Source organism: Odocoileus virginianus, chromosome 12 (assembly GCF_023699985.2).
Source record: "Odocoileus virginianus isolate 20LAN1187 ecotype Illinois chromosome 12, Ovbor_1.2, whole genome shotgun sequence".
Taxonomy (NCBI): Eukaryota; Metazoa; Chordata; class Mammalia; order Artiodactyla; family Cervidae; genus Odocoileus; species Odocoileus virginianus.
Genome location: NC_069685.1, coordinates 37388844 through 37404852, shown reverse-complemented (window position 1 = coordinate 37404852; position 16009 = coordinate 37388844). Strand labels below are relative to the sequence as shown.

General features: G+C 46.8%; 1 protein-coding gene across 7 annotated transcripts in view; it reads left to right on the top strand.

Annotated features, from left to right (window-relative positions):
- The window catches only part of FNIP2 (folliculin interacting protein 2), a 124074-nt gene that overhangs the window by 21909 nt on the left and 86156 nt on the right, over positions 1–16009 (top strand). The window contains exon 1 of one of the 7 annotated variants that reach the window (XM_070474924.1): positions 14263–14805. The exons of 4 other annotated variants lie outside the window; for them this stretch is intronic. In XM_070474924.1, the coding sequence (XP_070331025.1) occupies positions 14645–14805 (161 nt within the window). In that variant the 5' untranslated portion in view covers positions 14263–14644. Of the gene's footprint in view, positions 1–14262; positions 14806–16009 lie in introns of those variants that run through there. 2 more of the 7 variants (XM_070474919.1, XM_070474923.1) reach the window with 2 other exon arrangements.

Below are 16009 nucleotides of genomic sequence, written 5' to 3'. Positions count from 1 at the left end.
GGTACCCGGACAGTCGCTCCTCATCGCTCCTGGATTCCATGTGTGCAGGTGCACCTGCTCACCAGAATGCGTTTACGGCCTTCTGGTCAGCGCTCAGGGTGTGTTTCTGGCCGTCCGGGGACACAGGCAGGTTGGCAGAGCCCTGCGGCCGCCCGTGTGTGCGTTCCCTGCTGCGAGCGGATGGAGCAGTGCTTGCCTTCCCGCCTGCTCTCCTACTGCAGACACGTGGAGTGTGCAGTCAGGAGAGTTCAGGTGGGGTTTTTTCCTTCGCAGTTTTGTGCTTTTCATTGGTGATGTTGCTGTTCCAAGTGGCCCATGTGCATTGTTCCCGGCCGCTGTCTCAAGTCCTCAGGCAGGACGGCCGTGATGTGCCTGACGGAGAAACTGTGTGTTAGGTGAGCTGCGCGCAGGCGCGAGCTCTGGTGCTGTCGGCTGTGGGTTCAGTGTTAACGAAGCAACTGTATATATTAAATAGCAGAAACACACTTAAAATAAGGTTCAGTACTAACCAGTTGATGAAATTTTGTGGCCGGAGGCATGCAGGCACCTAACCATGTATTTCTCCTAAAAGCAACCATTCATTATTAACTGATTGCGTCTTCGTGGAGCCTGTATAGAGCTCAGGCACCGTGAATGACCGATCTCCCACACCGAGACATGGAAAATGGGCCCCAGATTCTAGAGTGAGTTGGACTGATGAGGTGGGGTCAGAGCTATGGTTTTGCAGGGGTTGAAGGATAAAAGAGTAAAGCCCAGATTGGGCTTGTACAGGGAGACCCTGGAAGATGCCATCGTCCAAGGGCAGGCCTGGGGGACGAGGTGGCTATAAGGACAGGGCTACAGGCACAGGCTCCTAGGAAACAGCAGGGCAGATGCAAGGCTACCAGAGAAGGCAGAGTCCCAGCTGGGCAGGGGTGGCTAGACCAGTGCCCAGATGTGTGGCTGTGTGCTTGTTCCCCAAGATTCCATGCGCTCTGAGACTCGATGGGGAAACTGGAAAGTCTGGGTGTAGACGCGGGTGTGCAGAGACTGCTGCAAGTGTCTGATGAGTGACCGGTTCTCCCCAAATAGACAGGTGTGCTGTTCTGGTTTACAAGCCCCGCCCCCTTTGCACCTGGGGAGCCAAAATAAGCCAGGTTTATGGGTTAGATCGGGGAAGGGAGAGGAGGAGGGTGGTGAGCGAGTGTGGACTGGGTCACAAGATGCCCCATCTTCTGCAGAGCAGACTGAGCTCACACTACCAGTTTCCTTCACTCTCGCCCAGCACCCACGGTCCTGCAGTTCCCAGTTCCCTCGTCCTGTGACCGTCTGGGTGGAGGCTGGGGGCGGGCACACTGTGGCTCGTACAGAGGTACCAGCTGCTCTCAGTTCTCTTGCGAGGGGTGGGGATCAGTGGCTTCCTCTGATGGTCTGAGAGGTTCCCACACGAGCCTGGCCTTCGAAATGCCCCGTGTCTTGGACTAGGTTTCCTGCCTTTTCTCAGGGTTGGATCTGGAGGAGTGGCTGGTCAGACACTTGCACACCACCGGTCACGGGGCCAGCCTGAATGGAGACGTGCTGAGTGTAAAATCCACCGTGGAGTCCAAAGACAGGGTGGATTATTAGGATTCAGTTCATCTGTTCCTTTCGTGCTTTTCTGAAACGTGAGTCTTAGAAAACTTTAGAAAACTTTAAGTTACATATGTGGCTTCCTGTAAATTTCTACAGGACAGTGTTTCATTGCTCCCTTTGAATTTCTCAGACATAATTTGAAAGCACTGTTCAGTGGTACGACTTCTAAAGACCAGATTCTTGGGTCCACTTGTGTTTGTTAATTCCGTGGAAGTTGTACCTGAGTGTAGCTGTTGGAAACAAAAGGACTACAGTCGTGAGTACAAAAAAATCTCTCGGGGAGGGAAAACTTCTCCCTAAGAAGTGTGTTCTTTCTCTGTGGAAATTCTTGAGTAATTCTTTGTTACAGTCAAGATTCACGACAGTTGTACTGGATGCACTGTAACTGATGATCTTTAAGAACGGACATAAATAAATGGAAAAAAAAAAAAAACACGACATAAAGGTTAGTGTTGTCTCGTGCTTTGGACTACTTAAGTTTAGTCAGATTTTTAAATGTGTAATTATTCTTAAAAGGCCTTATTTTTTACCTTTGAAAATTATTTACCCACTTACTTATTTATTTATCAGTTGTCTGCTTTGGGTTTCAGCTGTGGCCTGCAGGGTCCTTGTTGCAGCACATGGATGTCTCTGTCGTTGGGGCTCGCAGGCTTAGGTGCTCCTCAGCATGTGGGATCTTAGTTCCCCAACCAGGGATGCCACCCGTGTCCCCTGAACTGGAAGGCAGATTCTTAACCACCAGGGAAGTCCTGTAAATGTGTGATTATTTTTCACAGGAACACCTGACTCTGTGCCGCTTTGAGCCATAATGAGGTTTTCTTGTCCCTGAGAAAGTGACTGTTTTCAGAACCTGTATGCACAGCGGTGTGTGAGGTAGCCTCAGTGAATACGACAGAAAGGAGGTTATTTCCGACTTCAGAACCATTTACCAGGTGCCTTCTCTCTGCTGGGTGTGAGTTTAGCTCCACAAGTAAAACACAGAAGAAATGAAAGTGTTTCTGTTCACATTCTTGAGGAGTTCCTCCCCTGGTTTAGAAGTTCGTAGCCAATGTTGATGTCCTGATGCATGGGAGGAGGAGAGAGTAATACCTGACTCAACAGCTGAAGCATTACAACCTGAAGACTGTTCATCACAAAATGCAGATCCAGGGTTACTTGTGTCAGCACCACTTGCCTGTGTGTTCCTGATGGGGACCGTGCACTGCTGGAGCCTCTTGTCCTGCACCGTGACTGTTACCCATATGAGATGCAGGGGCGTGGTTCACCGTGCAGCTCAGGGTTGGTCACAGCAAGGTTGTGGGAGAAATTCTGAGCTGCTGGAAAGAGACAACCCCTTTCAGGGCACTGTCACTGAGTCCGTCCTGCCTTCCTGTGTGGTTGTGAAGTATCCTTAGGAAAAGAGTCCTTATGGGGAGTGTTTACAGGATATGGTCCTTGGTTTGGGTCCTAAAAGCTCTTGCTGGATTTGACTCTGTCAGAAGGGGCGGTCAGTGTGGTTGGAGGGACCTAGGAGGTGGAAAAAGACTTGATCCATGGAAGAAAGAATGGCTTATGTTCCCTTGAAAGCTAATTAATCATAGATTTCATTTTCTAGCTGTTACACTAATTTGTTCTAGAGTTTATCGTTCCCAAGGGGTTCTGCAGTGAGTTGCTTTGAAAGGCTTAATCGCCTGCAGCTTCCAGAGAATTGGCCCCGTTTGGGAAGGCGACTGACTTTCTTGGATAAAACTATGATTTACCAGATGTCATTGTGGCCACAGTTATTCATCTTTGCTTCATGTTGAATTATACAGTGCAGTCATCCATGAGCTTAGCTGCCCAGACAGGACAGTGAGTGCTCTTGGGCAGACGTGTAGAAACTAGGACACCACACATCCATCTGAGTGGTATGCCTTTTCAGGGGGGCTTTTGCAGGACTTCCCTGCTGGCTCAGATGGCAAAGCGTTTGCCTACAATGCGGGAGACCAGGGTTCAATCCCTGGGTTTGGAAGATCTCCTGGAGAAGGAAATGGCAACCCACTCCAGTATTCTTGCCTGGATAATCCCATGGATGGAGAAGCCTGGCAGGCTGCAGTCCATGGGGTCGCAAAGAGTCAGACACGACTGAGTGACTTCACTTTCACTTTCGCAGGCTCACAGTGAGCATCCTTAGCCACCTTCCTAGGAGTAAAGTGAGTGTCAGCAATCACCATTATTTCCAGCTAAGGAGACAAGCTCACAGAGTCATGTGGCCCAGAGTAATGAGGCCGCAGCTGAATACAGCCCTCTGCCCTGCAGACCTTACCTCGTGAGATCGTCCGGCTGCCATGCCTCCTGGATCCTGGTCCCCAGCTCGTCATGAGGAGCTGACTCAGAGGAATGAGAGGCTGCTGAGTCAGAGCTGACAGCCTTTCTCCAGCTCTCTCCTCATAATTGACTTCTGTCGACTGCCAAGCAGCCCTCTTAGTCGGCAGCTGGTAGAACTCTCAGAGCACTTGAGGAGGCTTGTGCATGTAACTTGCCAGTGATCCAATTAAGTGAGAAGTGTAGTATCGCTGTTTCATCTCCGGCCAACCAAACCAAAGAATCAGCGAGAAGCACCTTCTGTCACTCAGTTAACTCTTTTTAAAAATGTATTTCTTTATTTGACTGCGCTGGGTCTTAATGGCAGCCCCTGGGATCTTTAATCTTCCTGTGGCATGTGGGATTTTTGGTTGTGGCATGAGAACTCTTAGTTGTGGCATGTGAGATCTAGTTCCCTGACCAGGGATCAAATTCGAGTCCCCTGCATTGGGAGCCCATAGTCACTAAGGTAACTCTTAGCCTAACCTCTAGTAGGTTTCTTTGAATAACTCTCATGACCTTTATTTTGCACTGAATGAATATGTAACCGGCCAAGAATGAGAGGGATGCCGGTAAGAAAGCTGTTGCAATAGTCCTGGCAGACTCAGGGCTTGTACTCTGAGCAACCCAGCATCTGCTTCAAAGCGTCAACAGAAAAGTTCAGCATTATGTTCAGATGGAAGGGAGAGGGACATAGATGCAAGTCCTTTCCTAGGTATTTTTTGAGACTTGTTTCTCATGAGTTACACAGTTTGGGTAAGAATTGCACCAGTTTTGACAGGGAGATGGGAGGGAGCCCTGGAAACTTTGTCCCGCAGAGCTGGTTTCAGTCAGATAGGTGGAGTGAGCCGCCCTGCTGGACAGGAATTCCTGCAGCCGCCCGTATGCCCTGGTCACATGCTTTGGGGGGAGCGATTCTGAGCCAGTGCCCCAACCCCGGGGCTCAGGCCTTTGCCTCTTTCCCGACCCTGGGCTGCGGGCACTTCGCTCAGGTCCTGGCCTGAAATCAGAGTTAAACTTTACAAGTTGTGTAATCTCTCTTCGCTAATATGTTTCCAACTTCTGGAAGTTTTCAAAGGAATAGCATGTGGTGGGTGTTAATTTCAGAGAAACTTGGGTGTGGGCTGTACAAGTCAGTAGGGGAAAAGGATTGTAGATGGAAGTCTGATATTGGATCTTAAAAAAAAACTGATGAAAGTTTTTATCTAAATTACTGGTTATCTAGCTGATTCCAGAAGGAAAGAAAGCATTTCTCAGGGATGAAAAGAGAAGCAGTACTCTCCTCGTGGGTGGAGAGCAGTCCCAGAGGACCTTCGACCTGGCATTAGTGCGCGTGGCCTGGCCACCTCTTCTGGTGAAAGCTGAGCTATGAAGCAGTTAGAGCCCCAGCCTTGCTATAACCCTCCTCCTCAGAGAAGACTTCTCACTCACTACCTTAGGGGTCTCCTGGAGTCTCGTCTCTCCTTTCCGTATCTTAATGTTGTCAGCATCTTGTACTTGGTTAGGCACATAGCCTTTGAATAGCACCTTCTTTTTAAAGAAGTGTCATCCTCTTGGGGTGGCAGGGGGTGGGAGGGAAGCCCAAGAGGGAGGGGATATGTGTATACTTGTAGCTGATTCACGTCGCTGTACAGCAGAAACCACACCATTGTAAAGGAATTATCCTCCAATTAAAAATAAATAAAAAGAAATGAGGAGCAAGGAACATTGGAAACAAGGCAGGAAAACGTTGAATCATTTACAGGAGACATTCTATATAATTATATTCTAGAAGATATATTCAATTGGAAATACCAATGCCGGTCTATTTATGAGAATGAACTGAAAGATTGTTAGGATTATTTAAGAACTTTCCTAAGGTAAGAACAGGAGAGGACAATGAAATCTAACAGCACTTGGAACAGAAATAGAAAATGCTTTAGAATAATTCCAAAAAATGTTTAGCATTATGAGAAGAAAGAAACCCAAGAATTACTGAATAATGTAGAGGAAAACCTAAGTGGAAAAATATATCTAGTTCCTCGGGGCATCTTAATATTGTGAAACAAGCTAAACTATCAGTATTGTGAAACAAGTTAAACTATCAATTTAAGACTAACTCAAATAAAATGTCAGTGATTTTGTTAAAAAAAATTCTCATTGTTACACGTGTTGTGTTGCTCCTAGGTACCAAGCTGAGTCTCCAAATAAAGGGAAATTGGGGGGTTTTGTTTTTAGTTAGATGTTTTAACAGAGTCTGTAGCTGCAACTCTCTACTTTTGCTGGTTTATGTAGATATTAATGATAGCAATCACTGAAGGAAAAACTGTGAGGAGCATAGCAGTCTATGTTTAAAACACACAGGGTGCGTGCTTTGCTTTTCCTTCCAGCTGTCTGAAATTGTTTGGACTCTGACAATTTCCTTACCATAAAGCCTGCAGAATTGTTATAGAACAAAGAAGTCAAGTGATCTTTACTGGTTTGGCAGTAAGAATTTAAAAACAAGTCTTTACCCATGGTTTGTAAATAATGCATAGCTATTGTTGAAAAGTGGAAAAGGAAAAGCATGCTAAGTCCCGCTCTGCAAAGACATTCTGATGTTTCTTTCTTGTTCTTTTTTCTACTTTCGGTTTTTGAAAAGCACAATACTTATCAAAGAGCATACACCATTTTGTATTGTATCCTATTATCTTTATAGCATAAGAATTTTTCTGTGTTTCACAGATTTCATGAAGACATGAGACATACATTCATTCTTTCAGTTGCTGAGAGCCTTTTATTGATTGACTGATTTTTGGCTGTGCTGGGCCTTCACTGCTGTGTGTGGGCTTTCTCTAGTTGCTGTGAGTGGGGACTACTCTTCATTGCGGTGTTTGGGCTTCTCATTGCGGTGGCTTCTATTGTTGCCGAGCACAGGCTCTAGAGCATGGACTTAGCTGCTCTGTGGCATGTGGGATCTTCCTGGATCAGGGATCGAACCCATGTCCCCTGCATTGGCAGGCAGATTCTTATCCACTAAACCACCAGGAAAGTCCTGAGAGCCTTTTCTATGCCTTCAGAGTCCCTGGAAACGGGATGGGTAGTAACCTGGATCATGATTAGGGCCACACATCACCATGAACTCTCAAGTAACTTTATCTGAATCTGAAGGCTCCATTCTCTCGCAGGTGCTTCTTCATTTTAAATCAAAGCAGCCGTATGGGTTGATTTTATTGTCTGTTTCACCTAACTTTGTACGGATCAAAAAGTCCCTCTTGTGGGAGTCAGAGCCTCAGCTGGGCATGGTCAGGAGAGGGGGGCAGTTCATGGCAGGCAAGGGGACCCACGAGAGGCCTGGCCACCATGGTGCCCAGAACGAACCCCAGCCCCACCGAGGACAGAGTTAGTGAGAACCTGTACCTGTCGGTAGCCTCCGGTGGATGCTGGAGGAGAGACTTGGACTTGATGAGCCAGTGACATCTGGCTGCCGCACCTCCTAGTCATCCCCGGTCGGTCCTCAGGTGGGGTGAGTGGTGTGGCTCACCTGTCACTGGCAGGGATGCCTCAAGTTCCAACCTGGCCCAGACGTGCTCCTGATGGCGAGCCTGGTCCCTCGGCCAGTCTGTACTCCGCTCTTCCTGTCTGCTAGAGAGATCAGTGTTGCCCGCTCCATGACTGACGGAATGCTGCTGGAGCTGTGCTCGGCACATGGCATCGTGAGACTGATCAGCCAGCGAGTCACCCCATCCCAGCGTCTGTCTGTGCCCTGCCGGCCTTCCCCAGCACAAGCTTGTCAGGGGGGCTTCTATGGTGTTAGGGTGGGGCTGCGGGCTGACCGCTGTCCTAAGGACGTGCGTGGGCTCAAACGGCTGAGTGCTGAGGGACATGGTCTCCATCCTGCATCTGTCTTCAGAGCCCGTTTCCAGAAAGCACACTGCCTCACTCCCTTACCCGAGTCCATGTCCTCTAGACCAGCAGGGGCCTTCTTTGTTTCAAATTTGATTCTTTAATTAATTTTTTTTTATTTCATGAAGTGTAGGTGATTTACTGTGTTGTGAAGGTTTCAGGGGTACAGCGAAGTGATTCAGTTATTCATTCATACATATGTATATATTCATCTTCGGATTCTTTCCCTTTATAGATTATTGCAAAATACTGACTATAGCTCTCTGTGCTATGTGAAAGGTTCTTGTTATTTATCTATTTTATATATCGTAGTGTGCCTCTATTAATCCCAGACTCTTAATCTATCCCTCCCCTATCCCTTTTCCCCTTTGATAACCATAAGTGTATTTTCTGTATCTGTTAGTCCGTTTCTGTTTCACAGATGAGTTCATTTTTGTCATATTTTAGATTCTACACATATGTGATGTCATATGATATTTGTCATTCTCTGACTCACTTCATTTAGTATGATAATCTCTAGGTCCATCCATGTTGCTGCAGTTGACATTATTTCATTCTTTTTTATGGTTGAGTAGTATTCCATTATACATATGTACCATATCTTCTTCATCCATTCATCTGTTGATGGATATTTAGGTTGCTTACGTATCTCAGCTGCTGTGAATAGTGCTGTTATATATACTGGGGGGCATGCATCTTTTCAAATTACAGTTGTCTCTAGATATATGCCCAGGAGTGGGAATAGTGGATCATATATTCTATTTTTAGTTTTCTCAGGATCCTCCATACTGTTCTCCATAGTGGCTGTAGCAGTTTTTCATTCCCACTAACAGTGTAGGAGGTTTCCTTTTTCTCCACACCCTTTCTAGCATTTGTTATTTGTAGACTTTTTATGATGGTCATTCTGACCACTGTGAGGTGATACCTCATTATAATGTTTATTTCCATTTCTCACTAATTGGCAATATGGAGCATCTTTTCATGTGCCTGTTGGAGGCCTTTTTAAACAACTCCATGTTGAATGAGAATGTACAGACAGAAAAGTGTACATGGTATGCCGTCTGCATGTTCACATTAGCAGTGCCTGGATCAGGAAACAGAGTTTACCAGCATCCTGTAACTTTTCTGGTGTCTCCTGCTGGGGACCACTCTTTGAGAAGCACTGGTAGGAAGGCTTGCCCTCGGTCATTCCTAGCTGTGGGAAAGACATCAGGGAGGAAAGGAGTTAGCCCATCGGGAGGAGGGGGGCTCTGTGCTGTGGACCCGGAACCCTGCCTTCTCTTCTCCATTGATCCTTTCTTTACATCAGGGTAGCATGAAGAGGCAGAGGGAGATCCACTAAATAGGAGTCATGAGACTGGACTTCTGGGGGAGCTGCAGTAGACCTTCACTTTTTCTCTCTCCAAACCCATCTCTCAGCTGTGGCTTGAGTTGATTTTTCGTTACACACAGTGACCACTGTTTTTTGTTACGTGACGGGCATGCTGTTTAGGGATGCAGAAACGCACGAATACCCACCTGGAAACTTCCTGACCTTCACTCTCCCAACTGTGAGTCAGGGATGGGGGTGGATCTGTCCTCAGCCGCCGCGTCCTGTGGGTCAGAGGTGGCCCTGGAGCATCGTGCTGGGGGGACAGGAGGTCCTGGCCCTGGGCAGAAGGGCTTCAGTAGGACAGGTGGCCCTGGAGCATCGTGCTGGGGGGACAGGAGGTCCTGGCCCTGGGCAGAAGGGCTTCAGTAGGACAGGTGGCCCTGGAGCATCGTGCTGGGGGGACAGGAGGTCCTGGCCCTGGGCAGAAGGGCTTCAGGAGGGGTCGGGAGTACCAGGTACCTGCCTCGTGTGGTCCACACGGCTCTTCTGCGCTTCTCCAGGATGGCTCAGTCCTGGGCTGTGAGGGTCGAAGTGGGTACAGCTTACAGACTTGCACCAGGGGCCTCCCTTCTTCACACACATCAGTGAGTTCACACCCGCACTCCACTCCCCACTTCTTGCTAGCGGGTGGAGCTTCAGGGGGGCGGCGGGAGCCAGCTGGTGACCTTGGATCCTTCTCCCAGCATATGAGCACAGCTGGACCGTGTGGGCAGATGGAGAGCCTGACTGCTAGAAGAGCCCATGGTAAGTGGTCTCTTGTGTAGTGCTTACAGCTGACGAGCAGAATGTCTTATCCAGTGTGTGCTGGTGTTTGGTCCCTGAGTTATTTATGACTCTTTACGACCCCATGGACTGCCTCACACCAGGCTTCCCTGTCCTTCACCGTCTCTCAGAGTTTGCTCACTCATGTCCATTGGTCAGTGATGCCATCCAACCATCCCATTCTCTGTCACCCCTTTTTCCTCCTGCCCTCAATCTTCAGCATCAGGGTCTTTTCCAGTGAGTCAGCTCTTCGCATCGGGTGGCCAAAGTGTTAGAGCTTCAACTTCATCATCAGTCCTTCCAGCAAATGTTCAGAGTTGATTTCGTGTGGGATTGACTGGTTTGATATCCTTGCTGTCTAAGGGTCTCTCAAGAGTCTTCCCTAGCACCACAGGTCAGAAACCTCAATTCTTTGGCACTCAGCCAGCATGTTGACAAGTGGCCGTGGGGGAGCCCATAGCAGAGGATGCTGCCATTTCAGGAAAGAGAAGACAGAGGTCAAGGGAGGTGGGCCTGAGATGGGGAACAGGATGCTGCCTCTCTCACCCATTCCATCCACTGCTTGCATGGCTTGAAATGGATGTGACGATGTCATATTACTTGTTTTTCCATTTACTGAAAAAATGTTAAAGCTCCTGTGTAAATGTAAGGGACTTGAGAGCCATAGACAGGCATTCCTTTTAAGTACAGTGGTGGTGGTTTGGATGTATATTCCTGCTTTATTACATACGATCTAGTTTTAAACTGTGGAATTAAGGGGAAACAGAGAGAAAACATAAAATGTTAAAATGCCATGAGTCATGTTGATTGGCGTGAACACAAGATGTTAAAACTTCTAAAAGACCTTGTGCTGTGGTAGACGAGAGAGAGGGAAAAAGAGGGTGTTTGGAGTTTGAGCAGAAGTACCCTCTGGTCATAATACCTGTACCACGCTGAAAGAGGCCAATGGCTTGTTGTAGCTGGATTCATGTCCTAGGTGTTTTTTTGGTGGGAGGGGGTTGGGTAATATTTATTTGGCTGCACCGGGTCTTTGTTGTGGCACACGGGAACTTTTCTACCTTTGGTTGCAGCAAGTAAACTCTTAGTTGTAGCATGTGGGCATCCAATTCCCTGACCAGGGATTGAACCTGGGCCCCCTGCACTGGGAGTGTGGAATCTTAGCCACTGGACCAACAGGGGGAGTCCCTCATGTCCTAATTTTAATGTAAGTGAAGTGAACAATCAATTGAGATAACTCAGTACTGGGAGCGAGGAGTCTTAGCCACTGGACCGGCAGGGGGAGTCCCTCATGTCCTAGTTTTAATGTAAATATTCAATGATATTAAGACAATGAAAAGGTCATATGTAAGATCTGCACAAAGTGAACGTCCAGACCCAGTTTTTTATCTTCAAAATTTCTAATTAGGATCATGAGATACTACACTGCTCTATTAGAAAAAATTTGTGTGTTAGTGTTAAAAGGGTGTTTTTAGAAAATCATGCAGAATTCAGGCCCAGAACATCTTCATGGGGAGGCTGGGATTCTTGTTGGAGAAGTGGTCCTCCAGCAGGTGGTCCCAGGCCAGGAGTGACTGTGTCCTGCGAACTTGTGAGAATCACATTCCCAGTTTTTAGCTCAGATCCGGAACCGCTGAATCAGAAATGGGGTGGGGCGGGGGGGATAATTGGCCCAGCCCTGGGTTTTTGTGAGCCTGTGATGTGTGAGCACCACCCTGCCAGGGAAGTGGAGGCTAAAAACTGTGCTGACCAAATTTAGGGAGAAGCAGTGACTATTGAAGACACAGCTCAAGTCTTGATAGAAATACTACAAGGGCCCATCTTGGTCCCTCCTCACCCTCATCCTTGCATGTTAGTTACAGGCTGAGTGAGAGGTTAGAGTTTCTGTTGGAGGGAATTCTTTCCCAATGCAGTTCCTCCTTGTTTCATCCTTCATAACCATGTTGTCATTTTCTTCTCTTATTATTCTCGTCGTTTAAAAATGTTCGCATCATCCTTTGGATTGGGGATACTTACACATTGTTTTAACAGTGTTTGAAGACTTGGAAAGATGTAAAATGCTGGAGTGATTGAGCAGCTTTGCAACTATCTGCTGGGAAGGTGTATATATAGAATACATAGTTACAAAGGGTTTGTGTCCTTTCCTCAGGGCCCAGATAAATATCTTTCAGAGACTGAAGTTTTAAAAGTGAAATGTGTTTTTTAATACATAAAAAGTGGGTTGTGTTCACTGCAGTGTTTGCTCTACAGATTTTATAAAATCTAGTTACTTGGGCATTTTCAAGGCTCCACCCCACCCACATAGGATGATGCTTTCGCATCTACTGTGATTCTAGACAAGGCGAGCCAAGCCCCAGGTGAGCTGAAGGTGTTGACCTAGGGCCTTGTCCACGTCTCAGATGGGCGTGGTGGTAAATGGGGCTTCCTCTGCCTCTGCTCACTGGGACAGGTTGGTGCTACGAGGGTGCTCTCTGGTCCTCTTGTGAGGAAGTGAAAGTGATTTTCCAGACAGTTGAGAAGAAAGACAGAGAACCCCTGATCTCACTGAGGCCATGAACTTAAGCCTTGAGCTCAGAATGTGTTGCCTTCCTGGAGAAGTGGGTTTACTTTCCCCTAACCTGGCCCTGTCTTGGCATTTGAGCCTGTGTCACAGAGGAGGTGGTTGCCATCGTAGATGCATTACAGTCTCTCTCTCTCTCTCAGAGGAGGGCGTGGTTAACATCTTCTGTGGGTTTGTCGCAAAGGAACTTTAAGGTCACATACTCGGTGAAGTCTTTAGGTAACTGAGGCCTCTGCCGTGCAGTGTTAGACCTTGTCACATCACAGAGTGAAATACACGTGGCTCCCATGTGTCGAGACATTTAAAGCCCTATGAAGCCTGTCGAAGAAAAATTAATCAATAGTTGATCTAAGAAAGAAATGGAAAATTTTATTCGAGCCAACCTGAAGATTATAACCTGGGATATGTTCTTTCAGAAAGCTCTAGCATCATCATCCTGTCAGTGGTCAAGTCACAGTTAGATGTGTTTTTGAGACAAATGTTGAATGTCAGATGATGTGTTGCTAGTTTGCACAACCCAGATCCACACGTGCAGAGTTAGTTGAGGGTCCTCCAGACCCCTCCCGGGATTAGGAAGGGATGTCGTCTCCTGAAGAGGTCTGGTTGGTGCAGACTCACCAGGCACTGAAGGTGAGCGGGGAGGCCCACACAGGCAGAGGAGCATTTTTAAGTTTTTCTTGTCTCACCATGAAGTATGAATTTTATTTCATCAAACTCAAGACCCAGCCAAGGGTTCATCAGATTTTAGAACTTTTAGTGTTTTCTTCACCGTGACTTCAGGATGACAAGAGGAAAGTGAATTGGGACAGTCCACTTTTAGCGACCGATGCTTTTTATTTCTTCTAAAAGAAAAATCTTACCCATAAATTCACAGTACTATGGAAAAATGCTGATATGTATGATATATCAATGTATATCATATAAAATATAAATGTGTATCACATAAAATAGCATATATATCATAAGACATAATGTAAAATATGGAAATGTGTCATTTATCAATGCATTTTATGCATACTTATATTTTATATAAGTATGTATCATAAAATATAACAAAAGTATAAAATGTTTCATAAAAATGATAGGAATAATGTACTATATCAATATATGTCATAAAATGCATAATATATAAGTAAAGTATATGTCATGTAAGATATATCACATAAAATATAACCTGAAAATATAAAATATGTATCATGAAATGTTGAAGTAGGTGGTATATTAACATATATCATAGCTATATCATATTGATATACAATACCATAGTATTCTCATTTTACAAGTGAAGTACATTCATGTCATAAGTAGAAATTGAACTGCCTTTGTTCTTGGATTCTGCTAGTTTAGGGCTCTCTCAGTTTGGATGTGCTTAGGAATTAAGAATCCAGTGCAAGAGCTTTGGGGGTTTATGACTTCTCGGTTGTCACTGTTTTTCTTTCGTAAATAAATTAAATTCGACATTGGTATTAACGCCAGGATGTATCCCTTCCCTCGTCCCACGCCTGCCCCTGTGTGCGGAGCCTTGCAGGGGCTTTGCTGAGGGCCGCCGTCTCGTGCTTGCTCTGGGCAGGGTTTTCAAGGTTGCAAAGTAAGACCTGTCAGCTGACACTTGCTCACGGGAGAGCCATTAAGAGGGTGGTGGCCAATGTCAGGACAACCTTGCAGCTGCAGGCGAGTCACCGGGTTTCACCCACAGCCATGTGAGTCGTGTGCGGAGATCTTGTGATCAATTAATTGGCTACTTCATAATCTCCGGCCGGGCCACTACGGAGTGAGTCAGTCTAAGCCACTCAGCCTGTTGAGAGTCTTGTCTTTTGTAACCGGAGTACAAACCCAGGAACAAAAGTAGGCAGTGGGGCTTGGACTTGTTGGATTCTAATGGCTTTTCTGAGAGCCTGCTTTACAGAGTCTGACTTCCTAAATCGAGGGGCTTCGTTTACATAACAAGTGACTGTTCCTTTTTTTAAAAAAAACTTCTGAAAGAGGAAATTAGAGGGGTTGCTGCCAAGAAGCTTGTGTAACCTACCTTCTCTGTACAAGGAGTGTGCGGGTATCATAGGGACAGCCGATCACTGCGGAAACCCCTCCAGCCATAGGACTTTCCAAGTCCATGAGGACAGTCAGAACCACCTGGAAGAGGGCTGACCCGCCGGGAGATGTGCGGTTGCTCGGCCAGGACCACAGCCCAGCCGGGGGGCTGGCGAGACGCAGCCCGGGGTGTGAGTGATGGGCGGCCACACAGAACGCTTTTCTGCACAAGGACACAGAAGCATGTGAGAGTGGGCAGGAGCCCTGATGCCCCGGAACTCAGCAACAGGTTTGAAATTTCTGTTCTGTCTCAGAGAAATTCTCACTGGGCACCGGGGAGGTAAATCATGGTGATCTGAAACTTGGGTTTGCAGACAGGCACAGGTGGTTGGTGGGTGTGCAGACAAGCCCTGTCCTTTACAGAAAAGGTGCAGGATGGGTGTTTTCTAGCAGCCGTTTGGGTCCTGCTGCCCATGTGCTTCTGAACCTCCCTTTGCTCCTGCTGGAGCCACCAGGAAGCAGTGGGCGCCGCCTGTCCCGGGGGGGAAGCCTGAACAGTGCATTCTCAGGGCTCACTGGGAGAAGGAGCCACAGCCCCAAAGGACCAGCACACGGACAGACAGGGCCCGGATGCCCCACTTCTCAGTCTGGCTGGTGGACAGAGGGCTGGGTGTTTCTGGCTGGAGGTCGGGTGGTGAGGGATAGTCCAGGCTTCCCCTTCTGGAAAATCCTTTCCATGGGAGGAAAGATGTTACGGTGAACCAGTGTTTGTAATGCAGCCCATCAAAGAAATATGTATTATACTTGCTGTTTAATTGCTACTTAATTGTTTCATTCATTTTGGAAGAATTCACTAATTTTATTAGTGATAACTCTTAGTTGAAACATTAAGGAATTTTAGTGCATATCAGTGAAACAGAAAAACACTTTGGAAATTGCATCTCATTCCAAAATATTCAGCAAGGCCAGAAAAAAGTAAGCTCCGATTCTCATGATTAGTATAAAAGTAAGTTTCTAAATCCACTTGAGTGTTGTTCCTTTTTTCCTTATAGAATTTTTCTCAGCATTAACATGGCTCATCAGCTGTTTACCTCATAAATATAGTTCTTGCTTGTTGACTAATAATCCGGATATGATTTCTGTCATGTGAAAATCATGGTATTTCTTCAGTGGAAACAATAAAATGGTACAGAGTTCACTGCAGGATGAGTGTCCATAGTTGGAAACCCCGTGCTGTCCACTCAGTATAGAGACGTGACTGTTGAGATATACACCATCTGTGGTGTTTCCTGTGTGGAAAGGATGGCTGAGTGGCAGCGGAGCCTGGTGGATCCACACTTGGCCATCTTGGGTGTGGATCCAAATCCGATCCTGATCCCAGCTCTGCTGCCCGGAGGCTGTGTTAACCCTGGCTGGTCCCCTGCTTTTTCTGCATCTCATTCTCAGCTGTTCAGATGCGCAGCCCAGGGTCACTTCGGGACATTCTGAATCCC